The 18,246-nt window shown below is 41.3% G+C and overlaps 1 protein-coding gene across 1 annotated transcript in view; it reads right to left on the reverse strand.

The window, feature by feature from the left end:
- EMID1 (EMI domain containing 1) overlaps positions 1 to 18,246 on the reverse strand; it is a 78,394-nt gene that overhangs the window by 47,537 nt on the left and 12,611 nt on the right. The window contains exons 2-3 of the mRNA XM_018561740.1: positions 6,735 to 6,848; positions 6,480 to 6,583 (exon numbers count right to left, since the gene is read on the reverse strand). Of these exons, the coding sequence (XP_018417242.1) occupies positions 6,480 to 6,583; positions 6,735 to 6,848 (218 nt within the window). The remainder of the gene's footprint in view (positions 1 to 6,479; positions 6,584 to 6,734; positions 6,849 to 18,246) is intronic.

Consider the following 18,246-nt stretch of genomic DNA (forward strand, 5'->3'; position numbering starts at 1 on the left):
ATGCCTATACAGATTCTCAGTCAGCTGACTCTTTAAAGGCTAACCTACAAACCTCTCTCGTTATTACAATAGCAAGAATACAGAAAAGCAAGCTTATTGAAATATGAAAGTCATGAAAACATTCAGCAACATCTTAAAATATGCACTCACTGGAAATACATTATACCTTGCCTAGAAGACATAATTTCTTATTAAATCAGTATATTAAACCATCTTGGTGGCCTGGCTCAATTTGTTCAGGTCTGGGTTTTCATATATATGATAGAGCATAAATAGATCAAACCCTAAGGATAAGTGACGTGTACCAAGAAATGAACTCAGAGAATGGGAAGCATCCTTCTTAGTGCATACCAATTCCAATCCTGCCTATGTTATAAGCTGACCCTTGTGTTACTGGGAGACAGGTACAAATCTTTACCTAATCCAACAGAAACACACAAAATCCTCTATAATCTTGTACTATATGGCATAATCCTCCATGGGCCCCACCCCTCTTCTTCAATCACCCATATGAAAAGACAGCACTCTATATGTTAGTCACATGTTGCGTGTGAGGGGTTTACTCTAATTCATGGTAGAAAAAAGAAAAGCATACTACTAATCAGGACCCAGTAGGAGGAAGAGACATATACATTATTATCAATATGATCAACAGCTTTACTATTCAGTTTCTTTCCTGGAAGAACCATAGGCATCTATGCTATTTTCTTTGCAAAGCTAATCCAAGGTCCCGTCATAGAGAAGTGTAATTATTAATTCATATTTATTATTGAAGCAGTATAGGAAAGTGCCCTTCTGTAGATCCCAAATTAATACAATTTCTGGCATTTACCCGTACATAAAAATAACCAAGCTATACCCAACAGATAAATGCTTATGTTGAAATGAGAAATGTTTTAAAGGAGAACTATGAGGTGAGTGCTTTTCACTCACCTCATAGTTCTAGCCGACCTGTGACAATGAGACTGTCACAGGTCGACCTAGTAGATCGGGAGGTGAGCGCTCACCTCTCGATCCTGTCACGGCTCTCTGCCATGACAGGGGAGGGGCTGGATTCCCCCCTCCCCGATCCGCCAGCGCTGACTGGCGGAACGGACGGGGGAGGGGGCAGGTACAGCTGGCTCTGCCTCTAGATAGGCAGAGCCAGCTGTCAGTCACGCAGCTGGGCGGATCCCGGCACAATTGTCGGGATCCGCTTCAGCTGCGGCGTCTCAGTATACCACGAGCTACAGCTCGCGGTATACTGAGCCCAGGGTGACGGGAGGACGCTAGTTTGTGTCCTCCCGTTACCCTAAGGAGAACTATGGGGAAAAGCCTTAACCCCATAGTTTTCCTTTAAGCAAATAGTGTTTCGGTATATAAAAAGAAATAGTGAGGACAGAACACAACATTCGACACTCACCTTTGCCCCCCTCTGCTCCAACTGTTAGCGTCCTCACATGTAATGAAAGTCAATGAACCTTCATTAGACATGATGACAAAAGCAGTCCTTAGAGTGCCGAAGCACAGGTCAGAAGAAGCTGAAACGGTCACATGTCGGCTCTATTGATCGGGAAGTGAGCGAACACATACCACGGCTTGCTCAATTCCCGATCATCTCCCTGCAGAGAGCAGTGACTGTCAGTCACCGCTCCCCGCAGGGATTCCCCCTCCCCTCTCCGATCCTCCAGCACTGACTAGAGGAACGGGCAGGCACAGCTGGCTCTGCCTCTAGATAGACAGAGCCCGCTGTCAATCAGCCATATGGGTGGATCTCAACAGTACTGTCGGGATCCGTCCCGGCTGCGGAACTCTCAGTATATAGATAATTGCAGAAATGTCACCAGCAAATCCTAGCTCACTATATAGTGAGCTTTGGGTCACGGGAGGAGGTTCGCATATATCCTCCCGTGACCCTAAAGAGAACTATGGCATAAACAGATTACCCCACAGTTCTCTTTTAACTTTTGAGAGCAGGGGGTAGCCTCACTGTAAGGGTAAGTTTTTTAAATTTCCAGAGTTCTTCTTTAAGGTCTCATTCACACTTGCACAAACCTTCTAATGGACCAAAAAATGTACCTATCTCAATTATTTCCACCCCACTGCAAGGCAGCATATGTTCTTTAATACATATGTTCAGGCGTGCTGAGAGACAAGGACGCTTATATTTGCTTGCAGGGCCACTGAAAAGGAATAGCAATGCCCATACAATGCACATTGTTGTGGTGTTCATGGATATAACACAAATGCAAAAGTGTCCAAGGCATAAAAAGAGAAGACATTACTCTTGCCAACTTCACAGAATCTGTGTTCTCTGTTCAAACTGAAAGACAATCCACATTTGGCATCACCAGTTGCTGTGCTGTGAGACATGTAGCATGTAAAACAAGTATAGACATATGGAATTCTGACTTTATTAAAGTTTCATTTGCTGTATGCTTGCTCCAGGTCTCTGACTCATTTGCCTGGAAGTCTAGCTTCAATAATTCTAACAGAAGGAGGCCAACAGTGGAAGCCTCAAATATCACTTTCATAAAAGGTATACTATTGCATGACAGAAAAAAGAAACAAACAATACTGTAGGGCACACATAGGAAACATGAGTTTTACATGGATGAGTGTTCATAAAGTGCTTTTTTGGAGCAGCTGCAGACATAACAGACAATTGGTTAAGGTGTCAACAGCCTTTGGGCTTGTGCTGATGGCATCAGTTTGACATCAGTTTTAGATGCTTTTGAGATCTTTTAGAATTCATTGACAGGTGTATTTGACCGGCAGTTGGTCTCCTTCTGACTTGCAGTTGACCCCCTTCTGACCTGCAGTTGGCCTGCTTCAAGTGGGTTTGCCATTCCTATAGAACTGTATGGGAATGCAAAACTCACCTGACCCACCCATCAACACAGGCCTCAAGTATCCTTATTTTCAAAATTGTATTATTTTCAGTTGAGTCCAATAAGATCTGAAAATTAAAGTCACATCTTTGGCTAGTGTTAAAGCTCTGTATATTAAGCACAATATATACTTATAATCTAATATAGACATGAGGCTACACAATATATATGTGTCAGCTAAAATGTATCATCCGATTTGAAAAAAAGTAGTAATCGGCAAGAGTGATTTTAATATTAGCAAACATTCCTTCTAAAACGTGCCATTGCTGTACAATTGTTCATTTGTATGCCTGTATGGATGTTTGCTCTAAATGCACATTCTCCCATAACAAATGCATGCTCACACTCCTGCAAAAGACTATCAGACTGGAGTAACAACAATATCTGAAATTGTTCTTGAAATACATGAAACCAGACCATTAGATTTTTGGTTGATATCCATCAGTCACTGGATGTGGAAAAGCCAACTTTTCTAAAATGTCTATGGATAACTTTACTGCTGTCAGCCCCTTTTCAAAGCTAGCATTGATCCCTACATAGAAGTGGTACTAATGAACCATACCTCAAGATAAGATAAATGTTACCACCATACTAAGATTACAGTGAAGGACAACCAGTGGCCTTGATGTAGAAATATAACCAGACAAATAATTTTTTTTGCCGATACTTTCATCAAAAGGTGCAGGTTTTCTTCCAAAGTGTGCATGAATATTCTCTTTAATCCTCATATTAAGGGACTTATTTAACCAAAACTGATATATTGGTTAGGAAATTTTGCTGATGTTGGCTCTACCGTACACAGCAAGTAATTAATCACTGGTGATTTGTACCAGTTTTGAGTCCATAATCTACCTATCATCCCTGAAGAAAGTGGAGGTCTTTGAACCCCCAAAACGCATTGGCTGTTCTGTGTTGTCATTTATGAATCCATTCTCCCAGATAGCAAGGATAACTTGCCACAAACTTGTGGCAGGGTTAAATTGTAATTCTTGTTAACTTGCTGCACACATTCCCTGGCAAGTTGTAGACTTGCAGAACACTTGCAGCACAAGTTCTAGTTGACACTTTTTGAATTTGTAGCAAATGTGCTTGGCAAGTCTACAGCAATAGTCCTGCAGGTCTTAGCAAGAGCTCTGCAAGTGTACAGCACTTTTGCAAAGCTCGCTGGTCTGGAGACCTGCAATGCAGACTTGCTGTAATTGTGCAACAACATTGTGACGCTTGGCAAGTCTGCAATACTTTAGCATGTCATTTTCAAACTTGCAGCTCAATTGCTTGCTATCTGGGCTATTATTAAACATTTTCAGACTCTCGTACTGTCTTGTTTGGCACTCTCATTGGACTGTATTTTTGAGTATATTGGTTAGACTGACCTTTCAAATTACAACAGCCACTAGCTTTATATATTTATCAGGGTCACTGGTAGAAGGAACCTTTGCACAAATCTTTTCTTTGGGTCCTTACAATTCATAAAAAAAGGTTGGCACTCCTGCAGCTCTATGACTTAGGTTTGAAACCTGCATTAGAGTTTTAATCTTTCACCCAGTCTGCAGTGCCTTACTTTGACATTGGTAGTTTAATTGACTTCTTCCTAAAATGTCTACTTGTATCATAGAAATATTAAATTGTGAGCTCCATTTGAGAGAACAGGGACTGATGTGAATGGTTCTATGTAAACTGCTACGTAATATGTTGGCACTATTTAAAAACAGGAAATGAATAAGGAGGTGGGTGACTGAATGCAGCCCACCCAAAGCAGAGTTATCATTCATTGACAGAAGCAGGAAACGTAGTACCATTTATATTTTACAAGCTTTACTCACTATGACAGGGTGTTCACGCTCCAGCTTGCCTTGGCTCTTCTCACAGTTTATTTATAACTAACTTCAACAACTGTTTGTGTTTAAATACATTTATAATGGAAGTTCCTGTTTGTCATTTTTCTTACCATCCTTCCTGCACCTTTCACTGGCTACTCCCCCCCACAAGATGCTAGATCTATTCACTGTGTTTGTTATGAAGCACTGTGTGAGATCCAGCTAGAGAGGCACAGGTCACAAAGACCGAAATAATCTTAGAACTGCTGTAGATTTACATCTTCCTTCTGTCACAGGCAGGAAAAGACACAGATGCTGCAAAGAAATGGACTACACACCCACAATAGTACAGGGGACTGGAAGCAGTGTTATCATCCTCTTTTAGTACAACACTACAGCCCTTATTTTAGGCTGACTCCACACAAAATCAATATCTGACTACAGACAAACTGAATCAAATCCTAGCTTCTTTTACTGTATCCTCGACACTGAAATTACAACCATATTTTCCATTTAGGTCCCACTGTTGTGGCCAAATGATGGTGTCATGATCTTACGGTGGGTTCTCCATAACGTACAACACACAGGCAACTGGAGAATCCAACTGAGAGAGAACAACTTGGTTGTTATGGCCTTGTGGAAAGACGGAGGCACAATCTACTGCAGAGAAAGCTCATCGATGGAGTCTCTGAAAACAAAGCAAATCTACCTAATGGCCTATAACACTTGGATAACCCAAGGTAATGACAAATTCTCACATTCAAAATTATGCAACTCTATTATTGCAATTGTAAACATAAAAACATAAAATACAGTCACAATACAATACAATTTTCAAAAACATGTTTAATTTGGTATAATTATTGAAATAATGTAATGGTTTATAAGCATGTTGCAGGAATTTTCTAAGGTCCAATACTCTCAGTAGACACAAGCTCTCAGGTGTGTTCCTGAAGCCTTGTGAGTACACACTGTCTTGTAGGAAGTTGTTTTTATCTTTTTTCCTCGCTTAGGGATCTTGGTGCAGCATGATTTTAGGATGGGACCTGCACACTGTTGGCACAAAAACTGGCACAGCACAGGATGACTAGGGGGTTAAGTACTGTGAGTGGGTAAGTGTTAGGCTGACATTGTTCCATTGGCAATGCACATTGGTGTGAATGGGCCTATAAAGTTTTCCATTTCACACTAAACTGCACTGCATAGATGCACAGATAAATAATGAGATTTCTACTTGACATGCATCTTCATGCAGCATTTTTTTTGTTTTGACTAAAGCTGCTAGTAAATAGCACATGTCAGTGGCATATCCACTCAGGGAGAAGCAGTACCAACTACTAACATTCCCATAGACTTCGGTGTCAAACTAAAAAGGCTTGTATATTATTGTCTCACTAAACCAATGGAATAGTGGTGTTTGAGGAGGCTTTTTTTTCCACAATGCTATGTCAATATCATTTGATGAATTTGTACCTATGGTTGACTAACAGAGAAGTGTTGTAGGGCCCTAGTTTGCAGCTGAATCCAGAGGAGTTTCTCTACACCACTGTTTGTAGTATAGCTTTGACTGTCCTTATTATGCCCCCAAGAACACCATAACATAAAAATAGACAGGCTCACTGTGATACTGACTTTTCAGACTAGAAGTGTCAGGTACGTGGGTTTCTCATACGCCCATCATTTGTAAGTAGTGTGTGGTTTCACAAGTACGGATAATGGGACTTGTACTCTTGTGTTACTATCTAGTGAAAACCTATCCTTTGTCGTCACCCCATGTAGCCTTGATACTCACCATCATCACAGTTTACCCCTCTGTATCCTGGGCAGCATTTCCACTCCAGAATGGTCATTGTCTTGTAGCTGACTCTATAGGTTGGCCTGACAACAGTCCTATAACTAAAACAAAAGAGAACTATAACACGGACTGCTGAATATACTGTGTACAAAGAAAGTCAGAGCTATAGTGATGTACATGACAGCAAAGCAATAAAACAAATAAGAATCAGAAAGAAACATTGTAACAGAAAATTAGGTCATCCATTCTCACCTTCCCCCAGAGCAGCCTGCTGCCCAGTGACAGTTCTGGTATACTCTCTGCAAAAAGGTGCCATTCTGGACTTGGCAAGACACTGTTCGGCTGATTGGCACAGAACACCAGTTCCTAAAATACACAGATGATATTATTTTACATGTGGAAACAAACACAGCTTACTAACACACACAAGGGTGACTGCATAGCACTCTGTTTGAGAAAGGAGTCACTCTAAAACAGGAAGTCAGTACCAGTGATCAGGAGACCAGCTGATTCTGGAGGAAACTAAAACTTTTAAACATCAAAGAGCATGGAAGTGATTTCATCAGCATTTGAAATAGCTTAAAAACCTTTTGACTTTAATATCACATTAGGTAAGTGTGTGGCTACTAAAATTATGCAAAAGAGGGTCAATGTTTGTTGGACTCGCTTAATAATAATACTTATTTAATGCAATTAAATAAGATATTTTACATTGGAATATGAATAATTACCAAATACAAATCTCTAGACTCTCTAATGTGAGTCTGTGTGCAATGGTATCTGGTGAAGTATACAATATGGTATGTATTAATAACCTTGGTAGTACTTTAAGAAGCATGAACTGGACTAGTAAAATTGGCTCAAAGGGGACAATTCGATATATATGAGAATAAACTAAAGGAACACAGTGGAATGCAGACGATATATCAGTGGAGATTAAATTGAGGAGGGAAGCCAGTTGTTATATAGATACCATGAAAGTACAGGATAACGACTTTCAACTAGTATCTACCAATGGACCAGTCTTTCACTGGTTTATTAGTATTAATTCTCGCTCTTCTCTCCGCTTCAGCATTTCAATACATTTGGATCTTATTCTCAACACTATATCAAACACACTTGGTGTTTGTAAATTCAATTTAAAGCGGACCTTTACCCAAATCTTTAAAATAACAACAAACACACCTTTAGTAATGTTTAGTAATGACAATCTACAAACACATTTTTCTAGATAATCTCCAGCTTTGTATTCTTTGCATATATTCTTTCTCTTTTCTTTCCCAGTCTTCTGACAGTGGCCATGTCAACTAAGGGCAGATTACTAGCTCTCCTTTTACTTCCTAAAAATTGGCACATGTGACTAGGACATGTGACCATGCACATCATCTCAGAGGAGGAAAATGCCTTTCCCTGAAATGAGATTTCCCAGCAATGCTCTGCTGATGTAACCTTCCCAGGATGCAATGCTTTGGCAAACTGAAGTAATTTTTCCCTTTCAAAGCAGGAAGTGAATGTTCTGCAAGTGTAAGTATTTTAAAATCACAGCATTTTACACCTGACATGTCTGTGTTATTATTAATAATCATCATACATAGAGGGATGCATTAGTAGAATTTGATTTTTGAGTGTAAAGGTCAACTGGTCTGCTTACTCCTTTTCTGCCTTTTGATATAATTGTATCTTATCCCTTTCTCCCCCTCCTATTTGTCTAATTGTAACTTCCTCCTATAATACGCTTATGTTATGCTCCCATTATCTGCAGTCAGAGGTCTTACTTTTCAGTTTTCCACTATTCTGTACTTTCATGGTTTCTATATCTCTTTACTCCTTAGAACTGGCCTCCCCAATGCCATCTCCAATTTTATACCTTCAGCATTCTACTGTTTCTTTATCCATTTTTTTCTCTCCCCTCCGCAGTTTATTCTCCTGTATACTGATTTTTCCACAAATTGCCCCTCAGGATTACTCCAAATCTACTATTCCAGTACACACGTCTCAAAAGCACTACCAAGGTAATTCATTCAAATCACATTGTATACTTAACTAAATACTATTGTGCAGAACCGTATATTAGAGAGCTCTTTATTTGGTCATGATTCATATACTAACTCAATAATGTCTTATTTAATTGCAATTTATGTAATTTTAAAGAGAGGCCTGCAAAGGCTAACCCTCTTTTGCATAATTTTAATAACTGAATACTTACCCTAGGCTATACCAATTGTACTTATGCCATCTTTTTTCATACTTTGGTCTTTTTGTAAATTTTGACAAATGCATCCCTAAATATCTTATGATTCCCTATAGTGTTTTCATAGAACCTTTATTCATACTTTTCATATGATTTTTATATAATTTGACATAGTACACATCTGTATGTATTAGTAGGATTTTTATGCTGTACAGACTATATGTTTTTTTGTATTCGGTGACTTCTATTTCCTTACACTTATATTGTAGGTATTATATTGTATATATATCACACAATATTGAACACTGATAGCATATTCAAGTATTATTTGCATTCCTGATGAAGGAGGACCCTTAGAGGCCCCACAACACTTTAAGGGGAATTTATCAAAACAGGAGCAGACAAAATCTGGAGCAGCTGTGCATGGCAACCGATCAGCATCCACCTTTCATTTTCAAAGCTTAACTGAACAAACCGAAGAGAGAAGCTGATTGGTTGCCACAAGCTCCAGATTTTGTCTGCTCAAGTTTTGATAAATCCCCCTTTTCTCTGTATGAGACTTCAAATTAAATCACATCTGCAGTTTACATGATCTACTTCTGGCACTTTCCTCCCTGCATATCTAGTCTTTACTCAGCCCTCTGCTACTACACCTGGGAAAGTTGTCTAAGGGTATTATTCAATCCCATCATGTTGTGAGGCAATTGACTGGAAACATCTATTAGAATATACGATCCAGCTAGGGTTGCCACCTTTTCTTCAAGCGAAACCCGAAAGCACTCTAGCGATGCGCAGACATTTTAATGGGAGAATGAGTCGTGGATTATTCATATGTAAATAGTGCTACCCATTCATATGTAAATATCACAGTTGAGACTATTTTTCAGTGGGGGGCTAGTAGCCCCTATGTTAATTTTGGTTGCCTCTGTCTACCTGGCATCTTGTGTCTGGGTTTCTGCTGCCATGAAAACCGGACACAGCATTCAAAACCCGGACTGTCCGGGTGAATCCTGGACAGGTGGCAACCCTAGATCCAGCTCCACACACCTTCTTTCTACCTAGAGATATAGGTTCTAAATTTTCCCCTCTTTATCCAAAAACAAAAAAAAAATTGTTGGGGGTTACACCTAAAATTGTGATACAGAAGGCACAGTACAGGTATTCCTCACTTAGCGACCGAGTTCCGTTCCTACGACCAGGTCGTTAAACGAATTGGTCGTTAAGCGATGAACTGTATATAGTACTGCACTGTATTAGTACAGTACTGTATAGTGTGGCAGATGTACAGTACTTAACAGTGTACTGTAAATCGGGCAATAAAATACTTACCGAGACCCGCAGTGAAGAACGGAGTACAGCACTTCCGCCGGTGAGACGTCGCACTGCCGCTGCCACGTTGCCGCTCGTAAGATCGGAGGCTGGACGTAAGTGCCAGTGATCGCAAAACAGGTAAATTGTAAATCGAGGAATGTCTGTAGTTTATATTAGCCAATTACAAATCGTGTGGCATTAAACAGAATATGTTAAAGAGATGAAAGATTAAATCTAATTGGTTGTTATAGGTATCTTGACATCATTTTTCTTCTTCTACTTCTAAAAGCCTATAAGACATAGATTATGTTTACTTATAGAACAAAGACATTATCGTAATTATTCAATGTTATATACGATAACAGTTAGTTATGAAGGAGAGTGTTTGGCACATTGTTTTCTTCCTCTGCATCAGGACACCTACATACAGATAAAATCTTCAGTTCGGAACTACCATACCTAGATCCTCTAATGGGTGGGCAACACAGCTGTTCAGATAGATGAACAAAAAAAAAAATCCTTAATTATCATATGCAATAAGATCATTATTTGAATGCATTCCCCTTCAAAAATAATTGAATCTCTCTATCCGGTATAGAGCAAATCCAGTGCACTCCATGCAGCAATAAACCATATCCAGTGGGTGTTATGGTGAAATGACAGATGACACTGTCACTACTGCATGAGGAAAAGGCCATCAATGGCCTCGAAACATCACTTTTTATGCCCTAAATGTCCTGTGTTTACCTTTCAGCATGGTGTGCAGGTGATGATATATCACCTTAGATTTCAACCACCGGGATACAGACAAAACAAATAATTTTTAGGAAAATGAGAATGGGTTAAAACTTATGACAATTTTTTTTATTGCTACCTATGCCTTATGGTCCCTGGTGATGACTATGTCCTCCATTTCCAGTATGATGTCAAAGGGCCAGAAAATGAGGGAAAAATCTTTTTAACCTCCCTGGCGGTCTGATTATACAGGATTTTAGCATGCCAAAGCGGTACATTGTTTTTCATGGCAATTTGTTGTTTTATATTGTAGGAGTAATAAATAATTATAATATAATAATAAAAAAAATAGTCCAGTAAATGGGAATTCTGGGGGCGCTGCCTGATCCGTACCACAGTCAATAGAGTACAGTAAAAGTGCAGGCAGGGCACTGGACAAAGCTCTAGGGACAAAATTGAAGTGAAATAGTTTGATACATAAGTGTAATTATAGCAGATTACATTGTATTGTGTGTATTCTGTGTAAATGTCATGTTTGCACTTTTGAATTTCCCGCCGGCTCCGCCCCCGCTGTGATGCCCGAAAATGAAACTGAAAGCCGAATGCTGGCATCGGCCGGGTGAACACAGCAGATGACACAGCGGGCTCGCAGGGACAAGGTAAGTGACACTTTTGCGCAATCCCCGAGTGTGGCTCGGGGTTTCCGCTCTTGATACTGGAATACCGCCATGGAGGTTAATGAGCCCTTCACAGAAATTGTAATTCTGGAGGTAATAAAGGATTCTTATATTCTTCATCACAAACTCTTTACAGTGTACACTGAGCATGTACAGTGAGCATGCGCAGCTCGTTGTACAATCCTATCATATGCTGGAATGAATTAACTCCTGTACACATGAGCAGAAGTTACATCACCCTAGCCTGGCCAATTAACATGCATGAAGATCCAGAACCCAGAATAAGTCAGCGAGAAGATGTCAGCACTGACGAGGAAGCTTTAACATTAACCACTAGAGAGTGCTCTGCATTTCACTCAGCTTCATTCAGCTTTTCTCCTTACAGCAGATCTTTACCCCCTTTCACTAAAAATCATCCTACATTCATAAGCTAAACAAACATAATTTTATTTTACTTACAATAATTGTTTTTCCACTTCCTCATGGGCATTAGTGATGTAATGTGCCCAAGTATTGCATCCTGGGAAGGTTACATCAGCAGAGCATTGCTGGGAAATCTCATGAGATCTCAACGAAAGGCATTTTCCTCCCCTGAGATGATGTGTATGGTCACATGTTCTAGTCACATGTGCCAGAGTTCCAGGAAGTAAAGGGAGCTATATTAACCTGCCCTTGGTAAAAATGGCCACTGTGACAATATTAGGGCAGAAAAGAAAAATAAAGTATGCAAAGAATAAAAAGCCAGCAATTATCTATGAGTATCTGTATCTGTAGATTTCCATTACTAAACATTTCCAAAAATGTTGAGATAAGATAGCTATGGCCTCAAACTTTTCAAGGGGTTGGCAGACTCATAGGCCTCAATCATAAGAGAGAGTAAATAGTAAAGCACAATCATTGTATAGCACTGGAAAAAAGCAGGAAGCACATATTTACACTTATATAAAATTCCAAACTATGCATAGAAATATTAGCGAACACCTATAACTTATTTATGAAGCTCATGCCTTTTATACCTAATCTAAAAAAATTGTTTGCATCAAGGTTCTCCCAGGACACCATCTGCATGAAGTTTGTATGTTCTCTCCTGTGATTGTGTGGGTTTCCCTCCGGGTACTCCTCCCACACGCCAAAGACAGGAAAGGTAGGAATTGGCTCCTGCCTAAACTGGAACTAGTATGTATGTATGTATGCAAGATAGGCAGGGATTGATGTGAATAAATAGTATGTAAAGCGATGCATAAATTGATGGCACTATATAAATGCCTGTAATGAAAGAAGAAAGAAAGGAAGGAACTCTTTTTTTAGTTGTAAGCATAATAAACAAAGAAAAGAATATGCTAAGTGATGGGAGACTTGACATATACTTTTTTTCTCGCTCATTGACTGACATTGTAGTGAAGCAAGGTTAAACCCAGATAACCCCACACTTTGCAATGTAAAGGCAGTTCCCATATTTCCACCCTACCGGCTTCTCTTTAACCCCTTCTCTCTACTTCTACTGGGTTTTCTTTTATGCAACTGTATGGATGAAATATATAACATAAGCTTTAAGTGCTGGTAAAAGCTTACATAAATGCATATATCTGAACACACACGTTTTGATACACATTTAAAAAAAATCACATCAAATGCTCAAGCATAGTTTTGTTGAAGGGGAGAGGGAGTGTCACAGACAAAGACTGCTCCAGGGGTAAACATAAAGAGTCTCCTGAAAACTTGAACTGTATGCCAGAGACCCCTGAAGAAACAATGTGCGTGTGTGAAAGGTGTGTGTAGGAGAAGGCGAGGTTACAGAATCAGACAAGGTTTTCAAATTTAAGGTGCACATCATTTTACTGTTGTGTACACAGCAATTCTAAGAGAGGAAGTTGTTGCACTACTGGATAGGAAAATAATAAATCATAGCTAGGGTGGCAGCCTTTTCATTTATTCAGAGCCAAATGGGAGAAGAGGAAGGCAGTGGCTTCTTATTGTGCCATAGTAAAAAGTGGGGGTGGCTTATCAAAAGTGACCACGTTTTAATAGGCATGGTTAAACCGGTGTGATTTAGTTATAATGAGCATGAGTGGGCATGATAAAACAGTAAGGATGCACCGAAATTTCATCCGAAAATAGTACTTTGGGCAAAATGCCGAAAGTAAACATTTTTAGCCGAAATTGCAGTGCATCCATAGTTTCTCTCCTCCCTGATGGGTGCTGTGCTGTGTCCCCTCTGACACAGCACAGCGTCCAGCGGGGAGGAGAGAAACCTTCAGGAGGCAGAGTGGAGCGGGGAGAGAGGTCTGTGTCACAGGAGGCCTAGCTCTCCTCCTGCACTGCATCGATTGGCCTCCTGTGACAGGCAAAGACTCAATATGGAGAGCGGTACAGGGAGAAGACAGCTGTCACAGGAGGCAAAGCCGGCAGTGCGGGGGAGGAGTCAGCTGTCAGCCATGTCACAGGTGGCTGAGCTCTCTTCCCCGCACTGCCTCCTGTGACAGCCGATGCAGGAAGGAGAACGGTACAAGCACTCAGTGATCAGTAATCGCTGACTGTTTGTAAATAATTGAGGACATAGTATGGTTACTGTGTCCCCAATTATGAATGAACAGGAAGTGCTCTACATCACTTCCTTTTCATTCATGATTGTAAACATAGTAACTCATACTATATTCACAATTTATGATCGGACAGGAGTACTCAGTATAGAGTCTTACTGTTCATTCCTAACAGGGGATGCAGAAAAAGAGATTTAGGACTCTATATCTTTTTCTATTTCAAAGGGAAATATGAGGGATCTGTTTAAACCCCTGATATTTCCCCAGAGCTTATTTTCAGTTTTGTTCGGAAAATTCCATTTTGGTGCACCCCTATAAAACAGGGTCAGATTTTCACTGACATTAAGATAAACAGTCTGGGAACTTAAAGAACTCCAGGTAAATTACAAATTAGCCCTTGCAGAGGGGCTTACCCGCGCACTGCAAGGTGTTTCCTAAGTGCTCCTTTTGGTCTAGATTCTAAAATAAAAAAGATATACTCACCCGATTCCCGATCCTGTATCGGTGAGCGATCACCTCTCGCCCCCTCCGCTCCAGCTGTGGTATGTCCCTTGGTTTCCTCACATCCATTGCAAGTCAATGGATCGCCGTCAGTGGGGTTTAGACCACTGGTGCCCAGGGGAGAAAGGGCTGTGGTGACCGGTCTAATAGCCAGCCGGGATCAAGGATCGAGTGAGTATATTTTTTTACTTTAAACTCTAGACCAAAACGAGCACTCCAGTAAAAAATGCAAATAGTAAAAAAAAACACCAAGAAAACCTAAAGGAAGAAGCGAAGGCCCAACTATAAAGGCTAATTAGGGTTAAATAATTATTAACAAAACCCGCAGATGCTGCAGTGCCGTCCGTCCGTTTTTTTACTACGGGCGGACGGCAAGAGGTTAATAAGAATTGCTTTTATTTTGTTTAAACTGCGGGTTTGTTGGAACTGCCATTATGTACAGATCAAAGGACTTTGGCCAGCACATAAGCACCTAACAAAATACAGTGTAAAAATATTGTTACAATACATAAAGCCTGCTAACAGTGACTGCAGGCTTCATTCACACAGGCCACTGACAGGCCATTAACATGGGTATCACTAGACTCCAGCACCTGTGGCATGTGGTTTGGGTCTGCTGCTGCCTTGTAATACCCAGACAATATTCAGGCACTGCTGGGCAGAGTGACCTCCTGCCTGACAGTGTCTACATCGTTCCAGTGCAAAGATCACTCAGCAGAGCCAGAGCTGGCAGTGTGAGAGCATCACCTCTTGCAGGTAAGTAGTCACTGACACCAATAAAATATTTTGTTTCTTTCACCACTGATCACCAGTGTAAGGGGCCACCAACATAAGGGGGAACATTGCCAATGACCAACAATGTACGAAGACACGTCACCACTGACCACCAACATACATAGAATATCGTGCAAAAGTTAATTCATTTCACTAATGCAACTTAGCCGTCTACCAGGAGATATTGGAGCACTTCATGCTTCCTTCCGCAGACGAGCTCTATGGGGATGCGGACTTCATTTTCCAGCAGGACTTGGCACCTGCCCACACTGCCAAAAATTTTCTGAGATTGTGGATCTGGGTTTTCATGAGCTGTAAGCCATAATCATCACAATTATGACAAATCACGGCTTGAACTATCTTGCTTTGCATGTAATGAGTTTATCTCATATATTAGTTTCACCTGTTAAGGTGCCCATACACTGCACGATTATCGTACGATAATCGTATGCGATCGGTTTTTCGTACGATAATCGAGCAGTGTGAACGGAGACGTGCGACCGTTTCTACTGTACGGTCGCACGTCTTCTGTCGAACCAGCATGTTCGAAAACCAGCCGGGAATCGTACGATTTTTTAATCCCTTTACAACCATCGCAAGACCAGCCGGGAACTTGCGATGATCGAGAGTGCGATCTGCCTGTCCAAGATAGGCAGATCGTACGTTTTTTTAATCCCTTTACAACCATCGCAAGACTAAACTCTTGCGATGGTTGTAGAGTGTATGGCCACCTTTAAGTTGCATTAGTGAAATAAATGATATTCTAATTTTTCGAGTTTCACCTGTAAGTGGGCACTTCACCATTGACCACTAACCTGAGAAGACATTACACTCAGTCTCATCACCAATGTAAGGGGGTCTTACAATCATCGTATTGAATAGGGCACTATACTCATCATGCTGCGCAGTACATGCAGAACCAGTCATACTCCTTGAATCCAATAATGATCAGCGCTTTAGGATAACAAACCTCCCTGTGTGGATTGTGCAGCTGTGCTAACATGTATTAACCCTTAAATATGTATCAAGTGTATGTACTGCACATCAATCACCTATAACATCAAGTGTGCTGTGCTAAAAGATATTAACCCTTAAGGTGGCCATACAATGTACAACCATCGCTAGACTAAGATCTTGCGATGGTTGTAAAGTGATTAAAAAACGTACGATCTGCCCATCTTGGACAGGCAGATTGCACTCTCGATCATCGCAAGCCCGCCCCCCTGAGGGGCGGGCTTCTGATGACCGCAATGCTGAACGGGCAGTGTGCGCGTGCGCACACCGGCCCGTTCGGCATTTGTCTCCCGAGCACTGTTCAAACCAGCCGAAAATCGTACGATTCTCGGCTGGTTTTCTAACATGCTCCTTAGACAAAAGACGTGCGACCGTACAGTAGAAACGGTTGCACGTCTTCGTTCACACTGTTCGATTCTCGTACGATCGCGGGATTTCCCGCGATTCTTGTACGAGAATCGAGCAGTGTATGGGCACCTTTAGAGTATGTATCAAGTGCTAAAAGGGATTAACCCTTAGAGTATGTATCAAGCAGTGACGTGCGGTGCCGTTGGTTCCGGGTGAGGCATTCCCCAGCCTCGCCCCCAGCACGAAACTCTGCCCCCAACCCGGTCCCAAAGCTAGTGTGAAGGAGGGAGGGAGGAGCCTCCCTGTCCCTCACTTGCTTGTCACTGGTGATGCATCGAGATTGATGGCCTCAGTGGGGGTTTTTTCGTTTTGTTTTTTATTGGACAGCTTGGACCAATGGCGCTTTGCCATTGGTCCAAGCCATCCACAGAGCTCACGCCTCTAACACAAAGTAGAGGCTGTGACAGCTCTTGTCTCACTAGTTAGGTTACACAGGCAGTGGGGAAGCCCACTGCTGTGTAACCTAACTACCTGTAATTAACTCTGTTCATGACAGGCTACACAGCGGGGAGAATTTCCCTGCTGTGTAACCTGTAACAAGCCGCTCTGAATGGAGAATAAGCTGTCAGCTTCAGACTTGAATGTGCTTATAGATACTGAGATGAATGAGAACTTGTTTTAAAGTGCTTTAACTGCTTGGTCAGCGTATGTAAATACTTTAGTGTGCATGATCTGGACACAGGAACACTTTAAAGGGACCTGTTACAGGTAAAGGAACTTTAGAATGTGTAAGTCCCAGCTGCTATCCTACTTTGCAATTCAGTGATCAAAAACAAGCATCCATCCAAAAAAGTGTTGGGACACCTCAACTCCATACTTCCACTGAGCCAGTGATTTACTTAGTAGAGATGCAAGGATAAGGGTGACAACCTCAATGCTCTCCCCTTTAAAAACAAGGCAGCAATGACAGCTTTCTGCACAGTTCCTTAATCAAAAACAATTATGCCCAGTTTACATTGTGGTGCTCCATTGGTGCACATGCATCCTTTATGCTGTGTGTTAATGTGCATTGTGTTAAGCAGCCCATTCATTTGAATTTAACAGAGCAACATGCACCAAAAAGGTGCAGTGCATGTAGTCATTTTTTGGTAGTGCATTGGGGTGCTATTCAGAATGAATCCCCATCACACCAACATCTGTAACCATGCGTTGCTGCAGCTCCACAGAGCCTGGGGTAAACAAAAACTTGATTGTTTTTAATGGCAAAGCCATTTAGATCTCCAGATATCACCTGTTAATTTTCAACTTTATATTCTCTGGGGGTCCCTAGGTGACATTAGGGGTCTTAAAGACCCCTGATGTCTCCATAAACAGGACCTGTCACTGCAAATTGGCTATCACATAGGGAGCTTGTTTGCTCCTTATGTGATAGCAATAAAGTTCAGTGGAAAAAAAAAGGTTTAAAAAAATGTGTTTTCAACCCCAATCATGTGCAACCGCACAGGCAGGGCGGTATTGCAGCGGGAAACCATGCAATCTGCCTGGCACGACTGGGGTGCCATTAGAGAATAATGGCACTGCCAGCGCGATCGGCGGTGTTGTGCGATCCGTGACTGCCTGGTCATCGAACACGAATCCGAGCGGATGGCTGGGCGGTCACGGAATCGCACACC

Source organism: Nanorana parkeri, unplaced genomic scaffold, assembly GCF_000935625.1.
Source record: "Nanorana parkeri isolate BGI_ZX_2015 unplaced genomic scaffold, ASM93562v1 scaffold540, whole genome shotgun sequence".
NCBI classification, from domain to species: Eukaryota; Metazoa; Chordata; class Amphibia; order Anura; family Dicroglossidae; genus Nanorana; species Nanorana parkeri.